Source organism: Alternaria infectoria (genome assembly GCF_024043175.1).
Source record: "Alternaria infectoria strain BMP 0036 chromosome Unknown scaffold_29, whole genome shotgun sequence".
NCBI classification, from domain to species: domain Eukaryota; kingdom Fungi; phylum Ascomycota; class Dothideomycetes; order Pleosporales; family Pleosporaceae; genus Alternaria; species Alternaria infectoria.
Genome location: NW_026250718.1, coordinates 100,930 through 128,460, shown reverse-complemented (window position 1 = coordinate 128,460; position 27,531 = coordinate 100,930). Strand labels below are relative to the sequence as shown.

Sequence of the window (27,531 nt, the reverse complement as noted above, 5' to 3'; positions counted from 1 at the left end):
AGGGGAGGTGGAGGGGAGGTGGTGGAAGTCTCTCTCTTCTTGTGTGCGCGCTCGTCTCGTGATGATCTGATTGCAATAGGTGTTCATTATTCGCCAGCCCACGATATTTCTTCCGTTTTGGCGCGTGCGTTCGGTGTTGCACGATCTTTGTCGTCATACGCTTGGTACCTGGATGTCCACCACCACCCCACCCAGCATGCGACCAACAACGGCAAACCTTTCCATCAACCAAAACCCCTACCGCATTTCCAGGTTCCCGCTCATAAGTCTTTTCACTAATCGGCAAGACTTTTCCAGATCGCGAAAGGAATCTGCATTCTCGGCCCGCTGTTATGAGGTCGTTGTGATGTCATCAGGGTCCACCACTCTTTCATCATCATCGATGAGGTCTGTGGTCTGAAGCTAGCACTTTGTGATACAAAAGGTTTATAATGCCCCTCCTGAAGTTACCCCTCCATTACATATACACACACTTTCAACTTCTTTGATACCCAAATTCCACGTTTTCACCTATACACACTTCAGAACAACGAGCTACGCATACGATACATATTTGAAAAGATGTCTGCCGAATACAAGAACACCGACGTCAACGAGATCGCCAAGAAGGCTGAGCAGGACCTCAACAGCCAGAGCGCTGTTCACGGCCACAATGCTGGTTTGAGCAGTACGTCTTTCCTCTCCCTTTCCCATCCCATCACCCCCAACCTCCCCCATTAAACCTCCTTCCTCCCTCCCTTCCTCCTACCCATCCCAAACCCCAACTAACCCCCCTCCAGCAACCGAATCCGGCGTCGACACCGCCGCCGTCGAAGGCAAATTCCCCGGCGCCCAAGTAAAATACGGCTCTGCCGCCTCCGGCGCAGGCAACAACCGCGAGATCCCGCTTGACGAGGGAGGTTCCATCAAGGCGAACGGTCAGCCTACCAAGGCGGGTGACTTTGCGCATGGTGGTGTTGGTGCGCCGGAGGAGAGGGATCAGACGTATGTTCACACGCATGGTGGGGATGATGAGATTAGGGGGAATGTTAGGAACTAGGATGGTTGAATAGAAAGGTCCTCCCGATGGTGGATGGTACTGAATGAATTACGTTAAAGAGTCATGTTTATGGGTATTTGGATGTTGTTGCACAGAGTGATACCAGGCCGTTGTTTCTTCGCGTCTCTCGGTCGACTTTTCGCGTCTCCTTCGCGGGCCTCTACATTGGTCGCCTTGTTTTTCGTGTCTCTTCACACCCGACTTGCTATCGGTGTCCCAAGTGCTATTTTCCTGCAGTCAGCGTCCCTCCCTTTCACCCACCCAAGTCCCGCTATTTTCATGCTCATCAAATCTTTACATGAGACCCAGATCACACCCGATCGTCCGCGCAGCAGTCACAACGAGTGCAAGAAGAATTATGACTCTGACCCCAATATCGTGTGAAACCCAAACTGGGCGCATCACGATCACTTTCACGTGGGCGCTCGTACTAGATGTCACACAGAAAAGGGTTTCTTTGAGCACTTACACTCTTCTGGTCTGTCCGCTACACTCACCACAGCCCACCTGGGCGGCCCATGCAACTCTACACCCTTGATCTCCAACCGGCCAACAAATTACGCCTAGAACATGGACACGCATAACAACCCCATCCCAGTCGTTACTCTAACCATCCATTCACCATCAGCCTCCCCATCCTCGTCCGCATCATCATCTACATGCTCATCCGCCAACACCTCACCAAACACGTCCCCTCCGCAAAAGCGCAAGCGCAACTTTGACCCACATGACACAGAATTGGTTTTACAGCAAATACAAGACGCGAGAATCAAACTAGGCGCTAGTGGTGGAGTGCCGACGGGTTGGAAGTGTGGGCATTGCGGTACGGTGCAGGATGCGGGTGGTGTGGAGTGTATGACGTGGTTTTGGACGGAGGGGGTGTGTGGACATGGGTATTGTGGGAGGGGGGAATGTTGTGGGTTGGTCATTTGATGAGAGGAGGATACCTAAGGCTGTGTTATGGAGGGTAATGCAAAGATAGACGTTGCGTGGGTGAATATAACGGGCTGCTATAGTGCGCTCATACACTATTCACGTGGCAAAGACCGGTTCTCAAGGATATATATTGGAGTATGAATAGCTACGCATGTGGTGTCTTGTACTCCCAGCCCACACAGAGGATACATGAGAGAATAGCAGGATGTCAGCGAGGATTCACCAAAAATCTTCGGTCTCGCTCAGATGTCCATCCTTGCCGCCTTTCACTCGAGGACTGTGGCTTCGCCGTATTTGCGATTGATCTGAATGCAGCTTCTGATGAAAGCGATGGTTGTGGTGCTTTCTAGCGAGCTCTTCGTCCATGCCAACGAAGAATCGTGCGTCACAGCCCTCTACATCGCAAGGTAGACTTTTCGGAACAGTGGAGCTTGATGTAGGACCAATTTCAGGCTGCCGTTTTGTTGTTCCAGGTTCTGAAAGGTGTCGTGATCTTCCGATATCAGGAATCAAGGTGCCATCATGACGTTCATTTCCCAGTTCGTCGTCTTCTAAAGCTTCGAAAAAACCACCAGGTACCTGGAATTCAGGTATCTCCCATTCATGATTGGGCGTTGATAGTGGACCTTGCTCACTCGTTAGACGAAAGTCGGAAAAATCGCTGTCGTTTGCCTTTCCAGAATCGCTTGTCCATTGGGTAACTGAGCGCCGATAATTTTGTCTCGGATTCCATGACTACAAAGGTCAGTCAAAGTACCGATAAGCAGCAAGAACGAAGATACATACTTCCTTTGTGACCATTTTTGAATGCATTGACAAATGATCACGGTCGGATAAGCTAGAATGCTCTTTTGCAACTTCATATTCAGCATGTGAAGTCATGGGAGGCCCGGGTGCAATATCCAGATGAGTTGCAGCTGGTGCTAAGAAATGTATCAGCTTTGGTATCTTATAGGCTGGGTTTGAAGTTTAGATACCTCTTTGGTTTTTTTGAGCGGCGATATAAGCTTCAACTTTCGAACATAGTAGATCGTATTGCTCGTGTTGACCAGTAGCCCCTTTGCGCTGTGGACGTGGAGTCTCGCACTTCATACCATCTACTCCATGCCGGGTTTCGAACTCAACGTCATCCAATATATCTTCGTTGCATGTAGTGCAGAGCTTAAGAAAGGGAAGATGCGGTGGCGTTCCTTTTGGTAGATCCCGAGTCAAGTGTGTCCGAACAGCAGACATTGTAATCGCAGGCTTTGCTGTACATGTATACGGCAAACCCAGCTTTTTCTGAGCCTGTCGGAATGGACATGAAAAGCCACTTGTCCAACGCATAAATTCTATAAGAGTTAGCACCATGCCCTTGAGTCGTGGCGCTGGCCTCATTTGCGTAGCAACCCCCGTTGGTTCCGTAACGCTCATTGACGTTGGGGCCTCCAAAGGCTCATTTGCAGTAAAGCTACGGTAGTTTGGCTCAGCATCGGGGGCTGGACATTCGAGTGCTGCGCTGAGATCAAGCAGACAGTGCGTATACATCTTGATCTTCTCTGCCAATCCATTGGTTTCATTTTCACCATGACCATCCTCGTACACATCGTCGTCGCTACTGTCAGTGTCACTCGTTGGCCGATCGAAGTTGCTCAACCATAGTCTAACGTATCTGCAAGTATTGGCCGTCGCGCGCAACAGCTGTGCTGCTACGGCATCGTCGGGAGAAGACTCAAGATGCGTCTTCAAGCCTAGCCGTGTGTAAGCGTGTGTTCCAGCAACTCCTAAATTTAACGTACCAAGCAGCAGAGGTACACATAGAGAATGAAGCACAGACAAAGTCGTATGTTTCAGATTCTCTGAACCTTCCAAAGCACTATCCAGCTCGCCAGCCCAGATGTGATGCCCGTCCGTCCAGAGCTTGAGAGTCGCATGACAACGTCGTAAAATTCTCTTGTCCTTTGCCGTAGTCGTGAGCACGGATGATTGGATTAAAAAGGCCAGAGACTCCAATGCGAACCGACAAAGTCGGGCTATTATTCCCGTCTGTTGTTGCTTTATGCCTGTAATAGTACTTTGACCAGGCTGAAGACTGCTATCTGGACCGATACCGCAAGATTCCATTTCAGATTTGGTGTCTTCAATCAGTGAGGAGATTGGTTCTTTACCCTGATTTGGGGCTGTCGCAGTATTGCTGCTGTGTTCGATTTGCGATGTTGCTATCGAGCTTCGTCTCGCGTGTTCCTTCTTTAGGTGCATCTCTATGCGAGATGAGTGATGAATATTGACAAGCTCGACATCCTCGTGTTGAGAGCGGGAGGGGGGGGGGTGCTGATGGCTCATGAACAGGCTAGAGGCGCAGGATAAGACACGCAGGCAGGCAGACAACCATGTACTAGATCACACTGCGGGGCCTGCATGCATATTGACGGCTGAGACGAGGCGTACTCTGGGGCTGTCAGCTCGGCGCACTTTGGCTTGGCATACTTTCAGCTCAACCAAGAGAAAAATCTAGGACATCCCCGTGCCGAGTCTTTGATTGATGATCGCTCTTCTCGACAATTTATTCAATGACTGGAGTCGAAGTTGCTGGCTTAGCTTTGGCCGTTTTGCCCCTACTCTTCGAAACCGTCCGTTCTTACTCCAATGTGCACGACAGCTTACACACTTTCAGGCATTGGGGAAGTGAGGTTTCCGCCATATCTTTTGAGCTGAGAATACAGAGAGACATTTTCTTTAATGAGTGTCGCTTAATATTGCAAGAGGCAGTGGATGCGGAGGCTGCGAAGAACATGATTAGAAACCGGGACGACAAGCGGTGGACGAGTGCAGAGCTCGAAAAGAGATTGCTTGTTGTGCTCGAAGATAGCCTAGAGCTTTGCTGCAGTATCATCGTGGCAACGAGCCATATCGTAAAGCCTCTGGAGGAGGAGATGAAGAGGTTCAACGTGTTGCGCGAACAGAAACATGATGTCCGTGCCTCGCCCCGCTCCTCTTCCCTTCCGAAGCGTTTGTGCTGACCACCCCCAGAATGAGAAGCTCAAATCTGCCATCAGACGTCTACGTGGGGCGGTCGCAATAACCTTCGATAAGTCTGCACATGAGAGAACTCTTGACAAGCTACGCGCGCGCAATGGCGAGCTTAAAGCGCTGAGGGAGCAGATCGCTGCCTTCCGACAGGGCGCACGCGCATCTGATGCGTTGGTCCGTCACAAAGCAATTCCACGTCACATTCAGGCTATTCGAAGTGCTTCGCATAAGCTCCATGATGCGCTCTGCAGTTCCTGGTGCTGCGACGAGCCAGCTCATCGTGGACACCACGCTAAGCTATGTTTAGATGCGGAGGTCCAGAGTGAGGTCTGCCTTAACATAGCCATCTCATGCCATGAGATCTCAAGAGACGCGAGCGATACGTAAGTCACATTCTCCATCCAGGTAACTTTTCTGACCATCAAATAGGTCAGCTCAGGAACCCCCAATCTGGCTTTATGTGCAGTCTATGACCACGACGTCCAACAATAGCTTGACCACGACGCCATCCTCTTTCTCAACCCTTAAGGCTTCCGTATCTTCGGCCCTTCCGCCTCCAGGATCTGCGAATCGACTGAAGCATAAGGCATCTTCTGAGCTTACCAAGCCATCATCAAACGGGAAGAAGGCGAAACAGGCGCCGGGCAAGAATGCTTCAACCACGGGATCTAGCGCTACACAGTCTCCAATGGTTGACTCGACATCACCCATCACACTCGCACTCAATCTGTGTCTGCAGACGAGCATCTGCAACTATCTCAAGCAGACATCTATGATGTGCGACGCATCGCTGGCTAAGAGATGTGTTGGCTATCTGGAAACACCAGATTCCTACAAGCACATGTTCTTCGCTCGACACGAAAAACCAAAAAGACCAAAATACAACACAGTCCACTCAGTGTTCGACGTCATGCAGCAAGATGTCGATGATTCAATATCAGTCGAAGACCAGCTGAAGCTTGCGCATAAGGCTGCCCTTGCAATCCTTCAGTACGGTAATACACCCTGGCTATCGGAAGAGTGGCAGAGTTGGCGCCTGCATCAACTCAGCTACTTTGGAAACTACACAAACTTCAACGAGACGTCACTGGAGACACTCCACCTCAGTTCGCGCATCACAGCACCCAGACAACCTGCTGCTATAGCCATGGAAGGTATAAAATCCACAGCTGAAACGAGCCACGAGATCAAAGACGGTATCAACAGTCTTCCACTCTTCTTTCTCGGCGTCGCGCTTCTCGAGATTGCGCACTGGAAACCTATAGAGAAGAACATGACAGGCAAAGATGACAACAATCAAATCTACACCGCTCGCCGCCTGGCATCTGGGCGAGCACCCTTAGGGCCTGTATATCAGAGGATCGCGAAGAAGTGCTTACAATGCAACTTCGGAGTTGGTACCGATCTCGGCAAGGATGATCTACGAGCAGCGGTGTATAACGATGTTGTGTGCGAGCTTGAAGACATGATAAAGCAATTGAGTATATGAAGCTGTGAAGGATCTGCCCGGGGAAGATGAGTTGCATGGAATATAATCGAAATCTATGGTATATATAGTAATGTACAGTTAACGTATTCGTATGCCGGCGAAGCAGTAGTAGGGCGTCCGTCGTTAGGAAGCCCAGTCAGACATACTGGAAAATTCAACTTCCAGATTCCGTCTTGCTGAACGACTCGCACCACTGCGGCGCACCAATGGACTATCAACTGCCAGTTCAGGATGGTTTCTCCTATAGTGCTTAAGTCGGGCATCTTTCCGTTGGAACTCCTTTGCACATGTATCGTCTTCGCACACGTACGCCGGACCCTCACGATGCTTTTGTCTCTTGTGCCGCCCAAAGTTTCCACGACGGTATTGGCCAGTAAAAGCTTGGCGACAATTTCCAACATCGCAGCACATTACCTCTGGTGTGAACACAGGAGGCCCAGATGACGAAGCATTACTGACAGAGGACCGTGTCGAGCGGCTCCGAGCCATTGGTACACTAAACCCAAGATCCCATTGACTGAAACCTCTCACAGTAGAGGAACTCTCGTTGATACCCCCGTCTTCATCCGGAATATCTGTTGCGATAGGGACATGGTTCAGGTTGTGTGGCGTCGAAGAATCACTTTGGCCTATCCGAGTGTCACATCGCGTATTGTCATGTGTCGAATACGGCGATTTGCCAGGACTGTAAAAAGGTGACCATGGAGGCTGTGGAGGATTGGACTCAAGGATGGACATGAGGCTTGTCGCTTGCATTTCTACTTCATTCTGGGAGGACGGCGATGTCTACTAGCGATCTCAGTTAGGGAGGAATGTATAGTGTTGAATCATGAACTTACGTGATCTGTTTCTCTTGGCGTGTCTCCTTTGTCAGAATCGGAGTCGAAAATCAGCTGGTATGGTGTCGCATAAGGCAAGACACGGTCTTGGTGAACATCTAAAGGCTGCGCCGCAGCAATTTCCATTGGACCGTTTAAATATTGGGGAACGTGTGCATTGTTTGCGTCATTTTCGTCGCGTCCGTCGTGGAAAGCGATGTCTTGTGGTGTAGGAAGAGGTTGCAATGGTACAGAGTCAGGGCTGGTTTGCTCTTGAAACACAATATCAGTTCGGAACACATAGATGGGAAATAATGATTGCTTACGTGTTGACAGATGCTGGACAGCCAGCTCCCTTTCTACCTGTCGGTACAACAATTCCCACTGCGTCTTCACCTTCTCCCCTTTGCGCTGAGGTCTCCGGCTATTGCAAAGCTCTCCTTTGTAACCATGCCTGGTCTCGAACGTATCTTTTTCGATAAAGTCTTCGTTGCAAGTGGAACATAGTTCCAAGAAAGGCAACTGGGTTTCGTATCCGCGGCCGGGTCTTTTTGTCAAGTGGCGCCGTAAATCTGCCATGTTGGGGCTCTTGACGTTGTTACAAGTTCGTGGCCAGCCATGTCGAGATTCCGCGACAAAGACAGGGCAGTCAAGCTTTCGGTCGCCATTTTCTTCCCCAGTCGACATGGCGGTTACGGATGCTATTGTCGCCGGATGAACGATGCCAGGATTCCAGGTATCAAACCACTGTAGCTCGTTACATATCCCAGGCCATGCTTTTTCTAAAGACCACACTTCGATTCCGACACCACTTTCTAAACAAGATATCGCCGGGCGAAGCTGCTGAAGAGAGCGGTTAGCATTGCAATCGAGAGAGCGACAAATGACACGCGTCGCACGCGGAAGGCATTACTTACGGCAAGATCGTTGTCGTGAGGGACCTCGGGGTAGTCAGCGTTCCCAAAGAAATCGTCAGGGAAGTCTGGAGGACCTTCCGGCATTTGGCCGTCCATGACTCTGCAAGCGTACGAAACTTTGGGAGGACTCTGTGATGACCCGAAGGACTTGCTTTGAGGGGAATGGGCGGCCTTTTAGCCAGGATAGTGAGCCGCCTTATTGGTGCGTATGCCGCTTAATGTGCAGCTGGCTTGCAGGAATGCAGGCTTGCCCACATGCGCATTTGCGGACTTGCGGACTTGCGGACTTGCTGAGGTGTCTGGTTGCCTTATTGCCTTACCAGCCGAGCCTGTGAGTCGTCCAAATACCTTGGGCAGGAGAAAGTACAAAGCGTCTGAGTAGGTGGCATGCTGCTACTGGCCGTATCGCGTGTCTGCATCTGAGCATCTAAGTATGCCAGAAACGACTCGAGCGCTGCGACCAATCGATAGGCTGTTTTGACTATGTGATCGAATGAATGTCTGTCGAAGTTGGAGTTCGTCAATCTTGGCTGGAGGATATGATGCGGCTGAGACAAAGTAGAGTGGGTGGCTGCGGACTGAGAACCAGTCTTCTTAAGTCACCCTTGAAGGTTTGACGCTCCTGACGGCGAACGTTCATGTCATGGGGGCATGTGCATGGTGATAGCTTCCTTCAATGACGACGATGGATCGGACATAATTGCAAGTAGTGTAGACGAAGTTCGAGGGGTATCAAAAGGGAATAACATGCTCAATGACAATACGCACGCGCCTCACGCCCATACACCCAAAGTCCAGCTGGCCCTCTCACCACCTTTGTTGGACAGACCAGGACCCATGCTCTGCCTCTGCGCAATGACAGAAACCTCCTTCTCCCGCGTGGCGCCTTGCAGACCGTCTTTGAGATACTTTTCGCGCTCGACTTCCACGATACCCTTGATGCGCTGCTGTGCTATCAGACTCGCACCTGCCCACGGGCCCAGTGTATCCACAACTCTGATCGTGCCGCCAATCAAGCTAGCAGGCGGTGGGCCATGCCGTATGGCCATCTGGGCGAACTTGGTATCTATAGGGTCTTCGGTGGGCGATTGAAGCGCTGCGGGTATGGGGGCAGGCTCCGCATCGGTATCGAGTGACGAGGGGAACGTATCTTCGCCTTCCTGTCGGCGCGTCTCCACGTCCTCCTTTTGGTTGCGCATCTTCTCTTCGCGACGTGCGCTTGCTCTGCCGTAGCTCTTCACCGGGTCCCAGCCCTTGAGTTGTACCAGAGCGTCCAGCTCTTTCTGTATGCGCGTCTTGAGGCCGGGTAGGTTTGATACGCCGCCTGTTATCACGATGCGCGACATGCATAGCCGGCGAACGTCTATGGGGAGTTGTACGAGTGCGCGGTATATGAGGTGATGTATTGGGAGGTCTTCGTCGTCGAACTCGTGCATGGCCAACTCGGGGGCAAAGAGAGCGTTCTCGGTGGGCTTGGCTAGCGACGCGAATGATATCGTGAGTTCGGTAGGTGGTGTGTGCTTCGGGAAGGGTATGGTGACGGCAGGCGGCGGTGATTCGATAGCGTCTTCGAACTCCTCGAGTACAGGAGCTTCTCGCGCGGGAAAGTATACGGTTCGTCGGTTCGATCGGGGGACGGGCTTGCACCATCCGACACGTGTGAGGACTTCCTCTGCTTCTTCGAAAGACACGTCTGCCTTGGTAGCGCTCGGCTCAGCGTCGTCGAGTTCGGCGTTCAGCAGCTTGGCCATCTCTTCGCTCAGCAGCTTGCCTGCACGAACACTGCGTCTTTCAGAGACCTCGCGGTATTCGCATACCGCAGTCACAAGTGTTTCCGCCCAGCCTATGTCCACGACCAGCGCTGAGCGTAGTCCTGCGGCCACTGTCGACAGCACCGGTGTTGACATGAGAGTGATGCTCGGAGCCTGGAAGCTTGTGAAGAGCACATCGAGGATGGTCGACATGAGTGCATGCGGCATACGCGGCGGCATGGCAAGCAGTACCCGCCGTGGCTTCGTGTCCAGCAGAAAGTATTTGCCGTATGCCTCCCTCATAGCCCGCTCAAACTTGTCTTCCACCAGGCCCATGTCAACCTTGCTCAGATCCATACGGTAGAGCTCATGTTCTTGGCCCCAGTCCTGGTCCCGCTTCCGCTTTCTTCTCTTCTGTGAATACTCGGGATCCCATTGCCGATAGTCGCCCACCCTCCGCTGGTCGTCGGGCCCGAACGGGAGGGTGCATCGCGGGGCACTTTCGCCGGGAAAGCCGCCGCGTACAAATCGCGAGCCGACTTCTATCACGACGTACTCGTCTTCGGTGCGGAAGGAGCCACCAGGCGAGCCGAAGGTGGACGAGATGGATCGTAGGAGCGGTGTCCGCGGTGACTCTCCCAGATCGGCGAGGCGTGGAGTCGCGCCCCGGGTGCTGCGGTTGAGGGAGCCCGAGACCTTTCGCTCGCCGCCGGATGACATGGCGGGGGTGCTCTTAGATGAATTAATAAATCATTATACTGTAAGCTCAATGGCCGCGGGTTGCTTTCGCCTGCATGTGCCTGGCGTTCGTCACTAGCTGCCAGAAAGCAAGCTTGTGTGTTCCAGGGTTAGCGTTGGCAGGCTGGCCCGAGCGCAGGAAAAAGTTCTAGCTGGAAAGCGCACTGCTCGAGCTTGCGACAACTCCCATCGCGACTTCCCACACCACGTCCAAATTCACCACGGAGGGTAGCTGCGTTTCGCGATCGCCATTGGACCTACCCCACGACCGAAATCAGCAAAATGGGTCTTTTTATCCTCTCGGAGACTTCGGCGGGTTACGTCCTGCTGAAGTCCAAGGACAAGAAGCTTCTCAGCGGAGAGAACAAGAACTCCTCTAGCATTGTCGAGGAGCTCAAGCTCAAGAAGTTCGCCAAGTTCGGCAGCGCAGTAGACGCTCTCGAACAGGCCGCCGCGCTCCACGATGGAAAAGTCACGCCTATGCTGTCGTCGCTTTTGGAGGACCTGAAGGATGAGACCAAGGCTACCTGTACGAACTTCCTGAGATTGCGCAGTGAACATAGCAGCTAACACCTTCAAGTGGCCGTCGCCGACCCCAAGCTCTCCAACTCGATTGCGCAACTCCCCGGTCTCTCCCTCAAGACCGTATCAGACTCTTCTACCCAAGATGTATTCCGTGCCATCCGCGAAAACCTCACCTCGCTCCTTCCCGACCTTCTTCCCTCTGAGGAAGCCGCGACCAGACTCGGTCTTGCCCACTCCCTGTCGCGCCACAAGTTGCGCTTCTCGCCCGACAAGGTCGATACCATGATTATTCAGTCCATCGCATCGCTCGATGTTCTCGACAAGCAGCTCAACACCTACGCCATGCGTGTCAAGGAATGGTACGGATGGCACTTCCCCGAGCTTGCCAAGAGTAAGTTCCAGCCTTTTAGACGCCTGTTCTTCTGGATTCGTTATTGACTTTCGCGACAGTTCTCAATGACAACCTCGCCTACTCTCGTGTGGTCCTTAAGATGGGCTTCCGAACCAAGGCGCGTGAGAGCGACCTCTCCGAGATTCTACCCGAGGAGATCGAGGCGGCTGTCAAGGCGGCTGCAGAAATCTCCATGGGTACCGAGATCACAGAGGAGGATCTGGAGGCGACCTCAGCTCTTGCCGAGCAGGTTGTTGACCTCACTGAGCACCGTCAAAGCCTCGGCGCCTACCTCTCCAACCGCATGCAAGCTCTCGCTCCTAACCTTACTGCTCTCGTCGGTGAGCTTGTAGGTGCGCGCCTCATTGCCCACGCTGGATCCCTCATGAACCTCGCCAAGTCGCCCGGTTCCACCATCCAGATTCTCGGTGCCGAGAAGGCTCTTTTCCGCGCTCTCAAGACCAAGCACGACACACCCAAGTACGGTGTAAGTATTTCTTTCCTCCAAGCGGAATCTTGGTACTAACTTACCCAGCTCATCTACCACGCATCCCTTATCGGTCAGGCCACCGGAAAGAACAAGGGCAAGATCGCCCGTATGCTCGCCGCCAAGTCCGCCTTGGGTCTCCGTGTCGACGCCCTCAGCACCTGGGGTGTATCGTCCGAGGACACCTCCAAGGAGCCCACCGAAGAGGAGAAGTCCCAGCTCGGTCGCGACGCCCGCCTCACCATCGAGAGGAGACTACGCGCCCTCGAGGGCAAGCCCCTCAAGAGCATTCCTTCCGGCAACGCCAACGCGACAACACTTGGACAGAAGAAGTGGGAAGTCAAGGAGGCACGGAAGTACAACCCAGACGCCGACGGTCTTACTGGCGACGAGCCAGCCGCCGATGCGCCCGCTCCCAAGAAGTCGAAGTCAGACAAGACCAACGGTACGCCCAAGAAGCTCGTACAGGAGGTCGACAGCGACGAGGAGATGGCCGATGCCAAGGACTCATCAGACTCCGAGTCGGAAGACAAGCCCGCCGCCAAGGGCGACAAGGCCGCAAAGAAGGCAGAGAAGGAGGCCAAAAAGGCACGAAAGGCAGAGCGCGCCGCAAAGCGCGAAGCCAAGGAAGCAAAGAAGGCCGCCAAGGAGGCAAAGAAGTCCAGCAAGGACAGCAGCAAGAAGCGGAAAGCCGACGACGGCGACGAGAAGGTCGAGAAGAAGAAAAAGAAGAAGAGCAAGGACTAGATGCTGTCGCCTGTATCTGTAGCCATGTTCTTCACAAAAGAGGGTACGGCGTTGTTATGGGTTTGAGCTTGCTTTGTTCAGGCGAGTGGCGTACGAGGGTTCGGCATCTTGTAGTTCTATGTTTCAAAGTCGTTTTACGTTGCATGATGGGGATGCGGTGGATGGATACCCGCCAGTTGGTAGCATACAATCACATGTTCATAAATCTTCAGTCGTGTTGTCTTGTATTGCTGAGGTGTCCTGACTGGTATTCGTTAAGTAACCTCCATGCCGTTGACGTTCCCACCGCAATCGATGTAGTGAAAGTCTCTTCTACAACGATATCATGAACCTCTCCTCATTCTCCCCTCGTCGCTACATCTACTTATCACCTATCACAGGCTCAAACCTTCCGCTTAACCTTCCTCCTCCTCTTATTAGCACCCAAAAGCTTATTCGCAATCTTCGGCATCTCCATATCCTCAACCCCCTCCGGAATACCCCCCTCCTCCTCATCAAACACCTGCTGGATAATAGCCAGGATATCATGTAGTTCGTCTTCAGTGAACCGTGTTCCCGCCTGCGCATGTGTTAGCCATCGACACAAAAGATAGTCAATTCATCAACAGATCACAAAGTGAGGATACATACCTCCTCAACAATCAGTTCCAGCGTAACCTGCGTCGTCGGTCTCAAATTATACAACTGCAGATACTCCGCCTTGTTCAACCGGTACTTGGGCGCCAACGCACGGAATAAACTATGGGGCCCGCGGTAGAGCGTCCGGGGTCGCGATGGGTGCGCGTCGGCTAGGGAGGAGGTTGTGTAGTCTGCGGTTTGGAGGTAGGCGAGGCCCTTGTCATTGTTAGTCTTGTTAGTCTCACACGTTCCTGTGAATCGAATGGAAGGGGATAGAAGGCGTACATCTCTCAACATATGCGTCAACCCAGAAGGTTTCTTCCTTTTCCTCCCCGTCTCATCAGCACCCGTGTATTCAGCGTCTTCTTGGCGGAGGTGCAGCAGGACTTCGTGGTTGGAGAGGAGCGCGGATTGGGGGGTTTTGATCTGATTGTCTTTGTCAGCGAATGGGTTTCAGAATGACGCTACAAAAGGGTCCTTGATGGTTTTGGAGGTGTCAGGTAAAAGGGGAAAGGAAAGGATGAGATGAGGATGTGGGCTGTATGTCATGTGATTGGAATGGTGATCCGGAGGATGTGAAATTTGAGTTTTGGAGGATGTTACTTACATGCATCCTGATGGTCTCGTGGCACTCGCGCACTACCGTATTGGAATTGGAGCTGAGGTTGTCCGATAGCCACCAGCCTGCGCTGTATAGCAGGTTCTAAACTTGGAGTGATATGCTTTCCCAGTATACTGAACTCAAATTAGTTATGTGAAGACATATAAACGCGTCGTCGTCGCATAACTGCATGAAGATAAAAGGCAAATCCAAGCAGATTGTGCAAAAGACCAATGTAAAGTCACTCCCGCTCTTCTTGTACCCTCATCTTGGCGATGGCTAACGAAACTAGCTAGCGCCATCGCAACACGTGAAGGGACCTCGGGAGCGCGTACCTGTGATGAGCGACCGTGATTTGGTAGCAAGCTTCTGAAGATGGAGAAGCGCGTCTAGTGTTCGAAGCGGTGTGCACAACTCAGGTGCTTGAAGTACTGTCTACATGATGCGTGAGCCCAGCGTGAGACTCGAAAGGTGAGCAAAGGGCAGTTTTTCGCGCTAGCGGCTTGGCAAGACGAGGGTAAACTTGCCTTGACCGGAGCAACATGTAGAATCACAGTGTAACAGACTTGGAAGAACGGGTTTGGGGATCGTTACTGGGTATTATTACTATAATCACTCGCTATCTTTTGTACTGTTCCAGACAGGGCTCGCTCGTTTCATGCCGCTAACGCCGCGCAATGCTATGCGAAAATCTAAGATCATCGCAAACTGGAGATCATGATCGTCGTTCACCCGTAACTTCGTTGCCTCGCGCTCAATCCTCAGTGCCGTCATCTAAAGCGTGATAGTTCATCATGGTTCCCTCTGGGCTTTCGCCACCGCCTTCGTCTTCTTCACGATGAAGACGCCAACTTCCACACCCTTCGTGGGCTCACCGTTGTGGTAGTCCCGTTCCGAAACACCCTCGAGGACGGCCTGAATCAGAGTTGCAGCGCTCATCTCGGAGCTTGGGAGCTTTTTCGACTTGCTGAAGTACTTGGTGATTATCTCCCGTATACGGGGTTTCTCTTGCTTGATCCACCAATCGTCCGCCCAAGCTGACCGTTGCATTAGAATCTCCTCTTTTGCGGCGTGGATGACTTCATAATGTGCTCTTCTCTCGTTGTTGTGTCGTTCACCCATTGCTCCGCAGAACTTCCGGACTTGCGCCTCCAAGTGGTTGTACTCGTCCAGGTAATTGACTGAACTCATTTGACCCAGGTTCCTTCCTAGCTCCGAGTGGAGATCGTGGACTACCGTTACGGTGCGTAAGAGTGGGTCGAGAATTGGTCCGAGGTACTGCTGCGTAAAGGTCCTCGCACCTGTCCTGGTCGGATAGATGAATAGAAGGACGCCGTCATCGCTAGAAAGCTCGATTAGGCGATCGTACAGCAAAGATCTACCCCGAAACGTGAACATCTCAGCGAACTCATTGGTGTTAGTAGGCGGAATGTATCGCTCTACAATCGAAACATTGATGCTCCCTGGTGGCACGACGGGTCGAGGCGACGGGGGCAGGAGTTTCGAATCGAGTTGATAGTCTGGAATAGCGACCGCGCTGTCAAAGACTTTGCTGGTAAAGTAAGAATCTCCTCCGACGGCAGGACCAGGCGTCGATGGAGGAGACTTTGGCAGATCCATGAGCGTGTAACGACCAGGAAGGGCGTGGAATACATTGATCCACGAGGTTTGCGTTGACGATCTGTCATGGATAGAAGCGATGACTTGGCCGAAGATGTGGCCTGATGTTGACGGACAAGGCAAGGCATGGGACAGAATCTTGACTGAGTCCAACTCCAGACATCCAGATTCGTTTACTAAGCTGATTAGCGAACGGAACTATGCGCCATTCAGGTGCAGGAAGTACTCACTAATGGTGCTTTTTGCCTCTTCTATCCACGCTGCCATCCTCAGCGCGTCGCTGAACTCGTCGTTGAACTCTTCGTTGAACTCTTCGTGGGTCGGTACGATTATGGGCGCTTGACTGGGAGCTGTAGCGCTGGCAGTGATGTTCAAATTTGGTGACACCCCTGGCTCAGAATTTGGAGGCGAACCCAGCCCAACCGTGCGTGGGTTCACAAAGGATCCCCAACTGATCGTCCCCGGCTCCGTATCCGAGGGAGGCGTGTGAGTGGACACAAGATGTCCGACGCGGGCTCTAGCTTCCTTGGGACTGGTAACGGGGGTATGACTGGCCCCGTTGGCGTGGCTGAAGAAGTCGAGTGGTGGGCTGAGCGCATGGAGAGGGTCTTCTGGCTTCGACAGAGGTCCAGCGCCTAGTGGAGAGAAGGAGTGGTGTGTTTGCTGTGGGATACGATCAGGGTGGGGCGCAGCAATGCCTAGTACATCAAACGAGGGTAGACGCAGGTTGTGCGTACTCCTAAGGACCGTGGACGTGGGAAGCGAGAAGTTGCTTTGAGGAAGGTTGAGGGTCAGATCAAGCTGCGGCCGGTCCTCGATGGTGGGAGTCCTAAGAGGCTGGGGTAAGGCGGAAGCCAGCGGGAAAGGCTGCGGCAGAGAAGCGTCGAGAAACGAAGAGATATCGTTGGGAACCGCTATATCGGGGCAGGGACCCGCATCTATGCCCTCATCCGGAGTGGGTGGGATGGAGTTGGGCTGGAGCGCTTGGTGGGAGTCTTGGTGAAAGCGAGGAGGGGCATTATCAGCGTCAGATGGCTGTAGAAGATGTGACGAGGACTGGAAGCCCGTCATCATGACCAACGGGGTCTGAGATGTTTGCCGGTAACGCGCACAATCACGCTATGCTGGGTAAGTGGGATGAACAGACGCACGGAGACGTGGCTGAAAGATCTGGCGTCCAGGTACAAACGCGGTAGCGCCGCGGCGGCAGTAACGGCCGCGTGGGAAGTATTGACAGGTGGAAGGGGCTGGCGGTAAACGAGTGGATGGTCGCCTGGGGAAGACGGTCGCTGCGTCCAAGACATGAATGTAGCAGCAGAGCGACCAGGCCAACGCGGTGCGAGGGCCAGGTGGGCTAGGTTGGGTTTGCGGAGTGAATACCCGATGTTCGCTGCGGTTGATGCTAGCGTGTTTTGGAGGCCCAGGGTCTCAGCAGCTGAAATCTAGACCTCGCGGCCACAGCAATTCACACCAGCGAAATGGCCTGACCGCACCCGCTGCTCCCTGCACACATGGCAGCCTAGCTCCATCACCAGCATGCCCATCCATCGCTCCTCACGCTGCCGTTGTTTGGTTGTTTGCAGCGCCGACTGTTCGGTGGGTCGATTCCCTGCTGCACGACAAGCCGGGCTAGTCCTGAAGTTGTTTGATACGAATTGAACGCACACTCATAGGGCTCCCGTGGGGAGCCAGCGTACACGAGTACGGCGCCGCACCCTGCCAATCGCCTCCTAGAACGCAGCCAGTCTCTGCACAGCTCATGGCCAAAACGCACAAGTTTTCAATTCGCTCCACAGTCACCTACCCTCGCCAACGTTTTGGTGCGAGCTTACAGCGCGTCTTTGGCATGGGTCCAGCAAGCCTCCAAGCTATCTACCCGCAGTCACACAGTGCAGCCACACTCAGCTGCCGCGACACGCTTTGCCCTACAAGGCGAAGGGCCATGCGAGTCTAGGCTTCCCATCGAGATGTCTCTTTTGGCCAGCGGATTTTTGATTGTCAGCAATCGAGAACTGTGAAAACTTCTTTTTAGCTGGATGCAGCTTAGGTTAATGATCAGCGCCATGCTGCTTGTCACGGGACTTGCCGTTGGGCGCATTTTCATCTCGCCACTACCGAGCTCAGGGTTTATTCCATAGTTTACAAACGTAAAACTTCGCTATCAATTCTGCGACCGATCCACTCGTGCATTGACTGTCAGATGTCAGACTCTGCTTACAAGGTCTGTCCGGCGATGCGCCTTGCTCATTGTCTGCGACCAAAATCCAGCCGCAGAAACGTAAACACCATACCAAGCTTTTGTGCCTGCGGGCTACGACAGCCCACCCCGAGCTCTGGATCCTGTTGCTTTGGCTTATATCCAAGTACCTTCACCTTAGCTCCACGCTGGTCCAGCTTAATTCCGTCAAGACACTTCCTCGGCCAACCGCCGCGCAATCGCCTTTACGTACTCTTACACTCAAGTATCAAACTATCGACATTAGAACCAACTTAACATCAGAGTGAGACATGATACAACATACCTGCCACTTCTGCAGTCCCTTGTCCCTTGCTCCTGGCGCACTTGAACTGGATTTTGAGGCCATCTTCGGCTCATGCAGTTTCACGTACTCCTGCGCAAGCATAGGACATGCTTTCTTGTGCGCCTTGTAGTGCGCCTTCTGGCAGTCTTTGTTGCAGTACGTTACACTGTGGCACTTGATGCACTGCTTGAGCGTGTCCGGAGACTTCCCGCATTGCGCGCACGCCTGAGGCGGTGCGGATGATGATGAGGATGCAGACTCTGGCTGTGTGTTGGGTGTTTGTGACGATGAGGTCGATGACTCTGCCTGTGTGGTAGATGCAACGTTTGAGCTGTTTGCCGAGTCGGCCATCTTCGGAACTGAATGAGCGAGGATGTCTAAGTTGGAGTCGTGATAAATCCCAATTGCGGCTTCAATGTCGATGTGTTTCGCTGCTCTTCACCTCGACAGATGCCAAAAGTTGAACGTGATCGACATTTTGTCCGCAGGGATGCACTTGAAGCGACTGCGCTAACCCAGTTCTGTGATAGCTTGAAAGGCTAGCAGTAAGGGGAAATACCGGGTCTAGGACAGCCTACTATAGGCCTATCGTGACCGCAATCCTGTTGCGCACCTGTTAGCAGGCTGCTAGTAGAATCTTAGTAGGCACGTAACTCTGTTAAGCCTACAACAGCCTAGTCGCAGGCTGTTATTAGATAGGTATTTCCCCGTACTAAGTAGGTGTTCTGAGATTAGTCGCGAGCGCTATTAACACTGCTACAATATATCCGCCGTGTAAGAAAACTGCTAGTAAAGAGTTATAGAGCTTTTAGCAAAACTTTAATATTATTAGATAAAGCTTATAAGTTTATTTAGATTAGAAGTATACTACTATATACTTATACTACTTTATATTTTTTTTCTATTTTTATACTCTACTATATAGTGCCTTATACCTAATTTTATAAACTTTATTTAATAAAAAGATATTAAAAAACACTTAGCTATCTAGTTAGTCTTAGAACTACTAGAAAATTTTAATAAACTTAGAGTATATTACTATTAGTACTAAAGCTTTTAACTAATACTATACTTACTTATATAACTTCTAGAAGCTTAGATAGTAATTAAAAACTATATAATATAGTAGTAATAGAAATACTATAATAGCTTTATAGTACGTATTCTCTAATAACTATAATATAATAACTATTTCTTTAAGTATTAATAGAACTTATAGTAGTCTATTATAGCTACTATTTAGTAAATAGTATCTTTCTATAAAAGATAAGCTATAAATACTATATTTTTATTATTTTATATTTTAGAACTTTTATAAAGTATTCTAGCTAAAGTATTATATTACTAATATATAGTTTTCTTAATAGCTAAAAAGAGTAGTAGTATTATTTTTAGCTTTACTATATATACTAAGTTATAAAAAAGAATAGTATAAGTAATAAAGTTAGTACTAGTATATCTTATAAAAGAGTAGTATTACTATCTTATTATAGATAAGAAATTAATATTATACTTAATAAAGAGCTTATATATCTTACTAATAAGCTTCTAAAAAGTAAAACTAAAAAAAAAAAAAATAAAAAGCTTTATACTAGTTATATATATAATAAAAATAATAGAAATAATAAAAATAGAAATAATAGAAATTTTAATAAGTTTAGTATATAGCTTTATACTAATAAAGTAGTACTATAAAGCGCTTATAATAGCTTTTAGTATAGCTAAAATAGAGTAGTTTATAGTAGTTTTTATAATAGCTTTTAGAATAATAACTTTAAAAAAACTTATAGAGATAGTAATATATTTAAAAGAAAAGTAATTAATATAGTTATAATAAAAGGCTTAATTAAGCTTTAGTAAGTAAAGTAATATAACTAGTAATAAGATTAGCTTTAAAAAGTTATACTTACTAATACTAGAAAAACTTATAAAAGAGTAGTAATATAGTTAAAAGCTTATTTAGTATACTAGTATAGCTTTAGTATTAGATTTAAGCTACTATTTATATCTTTAATAAGTCTTTAGATCTCTAATTTACTATAAGCTATAGAATAAGAATAAGAATAAAAATAAAAAGAAGAATAAGAATAAGAATAAGAATAAGAATTTTATAAGCTAAGATTTTAGTATTTTATTACTTTATAATTTATAGCTTAGTTAGTTATAAGCTATTAAGAATATATAATTATATTATAATTCTCTCTACTATAGTGTAAGTAAATATTAGTATTTATAGAATAGTTACTTTACTACTCTAAATTTTAAAAGCTTTAACTACTATACTAAAAGTAGTAGCGCTAAGAACCTAAACCTTAGTCTATCTAACGCTTATACCTCTAAATATAGAATTTTAACTCTTTTTAAAATATATCTTTTTATATACTAGTAATAGACTTTACTTTTTTTAAACTAGCTTACTATAGAATAATTAGTTTACTAATAAATACTCTACTATATACTAGCTAAAATAAAAATACTAACTTTTTAAAACTAGTATTACTTAAAGTAAATAGTAGTATAAATAAAGTTATAGTTTTTATTTTTATATATATAAGTTAGTTAGTATCTTAAGCTTAGTTTAGTATTATTTTTATAGTAAAATAATATTAAAAAATATTAAAAGATATTAAAAGACTTTAAGCTAGTCTCTTTTAGAACTACTAAAAAGTTTTAATATTAATTTAGTATATATTACTATAGTAATATAGTTATTTTAGTATAAACTTATTTTATACTTATCTATATAACTTTCTTTATACTATAACTAGAAATAACTAAGATAATATATAGTAATAGGTATAACACTAATAGAACTAGCTATATTTATTCTTTATTAACTATAACTATAACTTTATCTTTATTTTCTAATAATATTAATATAATAACTACTTAGAGCTTATTTCTTAAGAAGCGTTTCTACTATAAAAGATATCTATTATAGCTAATATCTACTTATTAAAGTTAGAGAGTAGTTATAATTAGCTAATTATAGATATATAATCGCTTAGCTCTTAGGTATATAGCTAGAGATTTTATTCTAACTTTCTTTAGTAGTAGAATAAAATATAATATACTTAATTATCTCTAATTATTAATTATCTCTAGCCCTAATAGTTATAAGTCTAGCTACTTAATTATAAAACTAATTTCTACTACGTATTAAAGCTTACTAGAAGATAGATTAATTAATTTTATTTCTACTCTACTCTCTCTAAATATTCTATAATTAGAACTTTTTCTATATAATTACTTAATTATCTACTTTTTTACTATTCTCTATATCTCTATATTAATTCTACGCTCTAACTTTATAAATATAAGTAATTATAATATAGCTATTATAGCTATAGGTATACTTCTTAAAAAGTAATCTAACTAGAATACCTAGTTTATGCTTCTTAAGTAATACTATAATAAAAAGAGTATCTAGAAAGAAATTAATTCTAATTTTCTAGATATTAAATATATAGATACTTAGAAGCCTAAGTTTTCTAACTTTTTAGTTCTAAAGTCTATAGCTCTAGCTTCTCTCTTTATAGAGTTAACTAAGAATTAAAAGAATAAGTATAATAAAGCTACTTATAAGTATAATACTCTTTTATAAGATTATAACTATAAGACTAAAAATAGTACTACGCTTATAGCCTACTAGAACTATAATTCTAAGTAGTAGTTAAGAAAGAGTAAAAAGATTAATAATATTAAGAACTAGATTATACGTACTATTATATCTAAGCACTTATTACTTATAACTATAAGTAATAATAGAAAAATAGTTTAGTTTCTTATAAAAACTTTTAAAACTATACTTACTTCTACTAATTAGACTATATAATATATAGTTTATATAAAGTATTATACTTATTTTAAGAAGATCTAAAGAGAAACTACTAAAAAGTAGTTTAATAACTAGCTAATAATCTACTAGAAAGTAAAGATCTTTAAGCTTTTAGAGGTTAAAGAACTTTTTATAATTACTAACTTTCTTACTATAATTAAGAAGTTTAATTCTAAGTAGACCTACTAGTAGTAATATAATTAATTATTTACTATAGCTTTTAGAAAGAATATATTAAGCTTTAGTAATCTTAGTAAGATATTTAGTATTATTCTTTAGAAGATATTAATTACTACTAGAAAGAAGAAAGCTAATATAATCTTTAACGCTATTATAGGTTAACTCTTTACTTTTACTAAGTTAGATAAGAAGTAGTTAAGCTTACTACCTAAGTCTTACTTTTATAAATCTAATATAAAGTATAAGTAGAAGCTTATTTTATATTACTAATTATAGACTATAATTACTAAATCTAGACTACTAAGTGTTCTTCTAATAGAACTCTTAGCTTAAGATAAGTAAAAGATCTAGAAGCGCTATTATAAAGAAAAGTAAAGTAGCTTATATAAGAAGATTAAGTAATCTAGCTAGAAAATAAGTGCTCTAGCTTCTAAGTATCTAAGTAATATAGTCTTAATAATTATTTACCTAAAAAAGCTAATTACTAAGTTTAGGTCTTTTATCTTTAGTATAGACTTTAAGCCTTATGCGCTTTTAGCTAGTATAATTCTTAATAGTAAAGCTATAGTTTACTTAGTTAATAATAAAGCTTTAATTAAGCTTAATTTCTTTATTAAAACTAATAAAGAAATAGTTAAGATAGATAGCTAGATTCTTCTAGTAATTAGTATTAGTAATTATATACTTTACTTTATTCTTAGTACCTCTAAAGAACTTAGAAAAGCTAATTTTATACTTATAAGCGTTAAGATTATTCTTAGTTTCTATACTAATATTATATTAGAGAAGCTTCTTAGAAATAGTAGTATATAGTATATAGACTATAATTATATAATTAAGATAAATATACTAAAAGTATCTATTATTTTTATAACTCTTAAGAGTAGATTTAATCTCTTATTTATTAAATATAACTCTTCTATCTATTCTTCTAATCTTATTATTATAAATTCTATTATCTACTTATAAGTTCTATAATTATATACTAGTAACGCTAATCTTTAGTACTAAAGATCTAGCTATTTAAGTAAGTAAGCTTTTAAAGCTCTTATAAAAGCTATCTAGAATATAAAAATTATAAGTATATAGTATAGTAAGTATAAAGATTACGCTACTACTTATATATCTTAAAAAATCTCTTATTATTCTTATAAGCTATTACTACGTCTCTTCTTTAGAGTATTATAGAACTTATTTAACTTTTTTATAAGCTATATACTTAATAAATAAGCTCTAATTATTAAAGAAAATTATTTAGATAAGCTATATAATTATAATCTAAAGAATAAAACGCTAGACTCTATAATAGAAGTTATTATAAGCTTTATAGCTATAGTTAAGTACTACTATTAGTAGAAGATTATAGAAATCTATTAGAATAATAATACTATAATACTATCTTAGAGAGAGTACTTAAGATTTAAGAAATAAATAGAAAAAAAAAGAATTATAATTATAACGCCTCTACTATATATCTATAAGTCTAATAGCTTAGTAGAGAGAGCTAGCTAAAAGCTTATTACTAAGTTAATTAAGATACATATAAGCGCTAATCTTCTAGCTAAGCTCTAGCTAGTAATTATAAATATAGTAGCTTAACTCTATAGAATAAGTCTATTATAGCTTTATAGCTATTAATCTCTAGATTAGATATTATATAAATAGTTTAGAAAGTATTTTTAATATTATTAGCTACCTAAGATTAGGTACTAAACTACTAATTTTTGCCTAGATTAGAGTAGAATCTATACTTATAGCTATTAAGCGTATCTACTTAATAGTAATTACGTAGCTAAAAAGCACTATTAAGACTTTAAAGTTAAGCTTTATAGCTATATAGAATATTTTATTAGCTATTAAGCTTCTAATATATATTATATATAGATACTAGTAATTAATTAAGTAATTATAACTTATAATATTACTTTTAATAAGTAGAAGTTTTATTAAAGTAAATGTAAAGAGAAGCTAACTAGAGATTAAGTACTTAAGTAGATTAAGATACTTAATAATAGTAAGCTTATTAATTTTATAAAGAAGTTTAATATTCTTTTTATTAATTAAATAGTAAGTATAGTAGAGCTATTAACTACTAAGTAGAATCTTAGAAGTAACGTAGACTATAATTAAAGTAATAAGATTAGTCTATTAATTAAATATAATTAAAGCTTTATTAATTTAATAGAGATAGAGTATAAGGCTAGTGTTCTATTAGAAATTTCTAATAATTAGTAGCTTTCTACTAGACTTACTACTCTAGAACCTACGTCTAAGCGTAAGATTTTAGAGATAGATAATTAAAGTAATTATAAAGTTTCTAATAGTTAAAGAGTAGTATATATACTTAAGAGAGCTAATTTATTAGAGTCTAGAAGTAGAAAGCCTTTTATATATAGATTAGAAGATCTAACTCTATCTATTAAGCTTATTATAATAGACTTTAGTTCTATAGAAATAGATAAAAGACTAGCTTAACTAGAGTAAGCGCTAAAGAAACTAAAAGATAAGCTACTTAAATTAGTAGCCTTCTTTTAATAATTAATATAGCTATAGAATTAGTTAATAGCTAAATTCTTTAAAACGCGCTATAGTAGAAGAGTTATAAATAAAGAGTCTAAGCGCTTTCTTTCTATAAATATCTATTAACTATTAAGATACTCTAAGAGTAAAAGTAAGTAGCTTACTAAGCCTAGTAATTAACTAAGAAGTAATAGCGTAGGTAGCGTAAATATAGTAATTATAGGCTTAGTTAATAAGTAAGTCTAAATTAACTTTTATAAAACTTACCTCTTTAGTCTTTAAAAAAACTAGAATAATTAAGCTAGTTATAAAACTATAAACTCTATTATTATAGCTACTACGCTTAGTAAGTATAAGCTAAAGACTACTTAGTAATACTATAATAATCTCTAAGAGCTACCTAAGTTATAGAAATAACTAATCTAGTATCTAATACGTACGCTCTTTAAAAATACTTCTAAAAAAAAGATTAATTAGCTAAGTAAAAAGAAAACCTAAATAGAAATCTATAAGTTATAAGCCTAAGATTAGCTACTTTTATTAAAATAGGTATAGACTTATAAGTATAATTAGAATAGCTATCTTCTTAAATATAAAGCTTAAATTATAGTTTATAGTAATTTCTAGAAGAAGAACTTAATTAACTCTACTTATATAGTAATACTTACTATAAAGTTTTTCTACACTATAATAGTAATTACTATCTAGAGTAATCTAGAGATTAAATAGTTTAATATTATAGAAGCGTTTCTTAATATAAAGATTATAGTAGAAAATCTAGTAATTTATAAAATACTAGATAGCTTTAGAAAGCTAAGATTATATATATAGCTTAACTACGCGCTTTATAAATTAAAAGACTTTCTACTATTATAGTATAAAAAGTTCTTAGAAATACTAAGAGCTATTAGTATAATAGCTTTTTAAGAAAAGCTTTACCTTTTCTTTAATTAAGAATAGAAGATTTTTATTCTCTTTTATATTAATAATATTCTTTTACTTTATTATTAGAATATAAAGTAATAAGTAATAGCTATATAAGCTAAGATCTTTAGTAAGTATAAGATCTAAGATTAAAGAGATATAGAGTAGTTTCTTAGTATTTATATAATTAAAGACTAATATCTAAAGATAATTATACTTATTTATAATATATATATAGATAAAATACTTAAGAAGTTTAAGCTTAGAGATAGATTTTTCTCTCTAATACCTCTACTATTAGAGAACCTAATTAAGAATACTAGAGAAGTAACTAAGCTTAAGATTAAGAAATACTAGAAAATAGTTAGCTCTATACTTTATATAGTAATTATACTCTAACTAGATATAGTATATACTACTTTAAAGCTTTTATACTTTCTTATAAATCTAAGTAATAAGTATAAGAAGGCTATAAAGTAAGTAATTATATATCTTTATTATACTTACTATAATATAATCTAGTATAGTAACTATAATAAGCCTAATTTAATAATTACTAGAAACGTATTCTTTACTAATAATCTAGAGACTTACTAATTATTTTATAGATATATTACTATATTATATAAAAGTATAATCTTCTAGAAAGCTATAAAGTAGAGTATAGTTACTACCTCTACTATAAAAGTAAAGCTACTTACTTTTAAGTATACTACTAAAGAAGCTATAGCGCTTAGGCGCTTTTTTAAAAAGCTAGCGCTTAATTTTAGAAAACTTTAAACTATCTAGTATAATAATTAGTAGATAATTAGGCTAGTTATTAAAAAGAATAAGTATATTAATACTTAGCTTAAGTATATTAATATCTAGAATATATAGCTATAGTAGAAATATACTAAAGAATTATTTAAAGTTAAGTATTTAGAGACTATAATTATATCTATAGATAGATTAACTAAATTACTTACTTAATAATAGTTTAAGAAGTTTAAATAGCTACTTAACTTATAAGATTTATAATATTTAATTCTTAAGAAGTAGATAGAGTAAAGAGATTTTTATTTAAACTACTACTATAAAGATTAATTATACTTAAGCTAAATCTTAGTTACTCTAACTAGTATCTAGCTATAGAGAAGTAATTACTAATAATTAATATAAGCACAAAGTAGATAAATTACTAAACTTTTCTACTAAACTAACCTATATAGCTACTAACTTACTAACTACTATAGTAGTAATTTCTCTAATTATAACTCTTATAGTTACGCTTATTAAAGGCTAGCTTATTATTTTAGCTATTTTTAAAATTCTTAACCTAAGCTCTTAGATAAGTAGTCTTAGTAGCCTAGTTCTATATATAAATCTTAAGCTATATCTAATTATACTTAGTACGTAGTAACGCTTCTTAGTACTTAGCTTTAGCTAGCTAACGCTAAGTATAGTAATAGAATCTATTACTTATAATACTAGATATAAAGCTATTAGACTAGTAACTACGTAGCTAAGAATTATAAGAATTATAATACTAAGAATAATTATTACGTAGCTAAGACTAATAATTACGCTACTAAGACTAGAGGTTATACTACTAAGACTAATAATAACTATACTAATCTTACTACTAATTCTATAGTAGCTAATTTTTAAATTAAGAAGCCTATAGCTAAAAAGTTAGTAGTAGTAGCTACTAGAATAAGCTCTAGTAATAATATTCTAAGTATTATAATAATAGATTAAAAGCTATAAGTAAATAACTCTAAGTAGAAAAAGTAGATAGAGATATCTAGCTACTACTTATATTAATCTCTTTTATTCTTTTACTTAGTATTATAAACTTACTATAAGTACTATATTAATT

The 27,531-nt window shown here is 42.9% G+C and overlaps 6 protein-coding genes across 6 annotated transcripts; 3 read left to right on the top strand and 3 right to left on the bottom strand.

Moving 5' to 3' along the window:
• Nucleotides 1–561: 561 nt before the first annotated feature.
• Nucleotides 562–1,039, top strand: J4E92_009929 (uncharacterized protein; the record flags this gene model as incomplete). The annotated part of the gene is made up of 2 exons (XM_051501271.1): nucleotides 562–667; nucleotides 780–1,039. 2 exons carry the CDS (start codon nucleotides 562–564, stop codon nucleotides 1,037–1,039), a joined length of 366 nt encoding a protein of 121 aa, XP_051348489.1.
• Nucleotides 1,040–4,921: 3,882 nt separating this feature from the next.
• On the top strand, nucleotides 4,922–6,473 carry J4E92_009928 (uncharacterized protein; the record flags this gene model as incomplete). The annotated part of the gene is made up of 2 exons (XM_051501270.1): nucleotides 4,922–4,926; nucleotides 5,414–6,473. 2 exons carry the CDS (start codon nucleotides 4,922–4,924, stop codon nucleotides 6,471–6,473), a joined length of 1,065 nt encoding a protein of 354 aa, XP_051348488.1.
• A 2,508-nt stretch (nucleotides 6,474–8,981) lies between these two features.
• Nucleotides 8,982–10,679, bottom strand: J4E92_009927 (uncharacterized protein; the record flags this gene model as incomplete). The annotated part of the gene is made up of 1 exon (XM_051501269.1): nucleotides 8,982–10,679. One exon carries the CDS (start codon nucleotides 10,677–10,679, stop codon nucleotides 8,982–8,984), a length of 1,698 nt encoding a protein of 565 aa, XP_051348487.1.
• A 300-nt stretch (nucleotides 10,680–10,979) lies between these two features.
• On the top strand, nucleotides 10,980–12,847 carry NOP58 (Nucleolar protein 58; the record flags this gene model as incomplete). The annotated part of the gene is made up of 4 exons (XM_051501268.1): nucleotides 10,980–11,226; nucleotides 11,278–11,613; nucleotides 11,673–12,100; nucleotides 12,149–12,847. 4 exons carry the CDS (start codon nucleotides 10,980–10,982, stop codon nucleotides 12,845–12,847), a joined length of 1,710 nt encoding a protein of 569 aa, XP_051348486.1.
• Nucleotides 12,848–13,229: 382 nt separating this feature from the next.
• On the bottom strand, nucleotides 13,230–14,078 carry J4E92_009925 (uncharacterized protein; the record flags this gene model as incomplete). Its single annotated transcript, XM_051501267.1, has 4 exons — nucleotides 13,230–13,406; nucleotides 13,478–13,681; nucleotides 13,751–13,891; nucleotides 14,073–14,078. 4 exons carry the CDS (start codon nucleotides 14,076–14,078, stop codon nucleotides 13,230–13,232), a joined length of 528 nt encoding a protein of 175 aa, XP_051348485.1.
• A 780-nt stretch (nucleotides 14,079–14,858) lies between these two features.
• J4E92_009924 (uncharacterized protein) lies at nucleotides 14,859–16,760 on the bottom strand (the record flags this gene model as incomplete). The annotated part of the gene is made up of 2 exons (XM_051501266.1): nucleotides 14,859–15,862; nucleotides 15,917–16,760. 2 exons carry the CDS (start codon nucleotides 16,758–16,760, stop codon nucleotides 14,859–14,861), a joined length of 1,848 nt encoding a protein of 615 aa, XP_051348484.1.
• Between the last annotated feature and the right edge of the window lie 10,771 nt (nucleotides 16,761–27,531).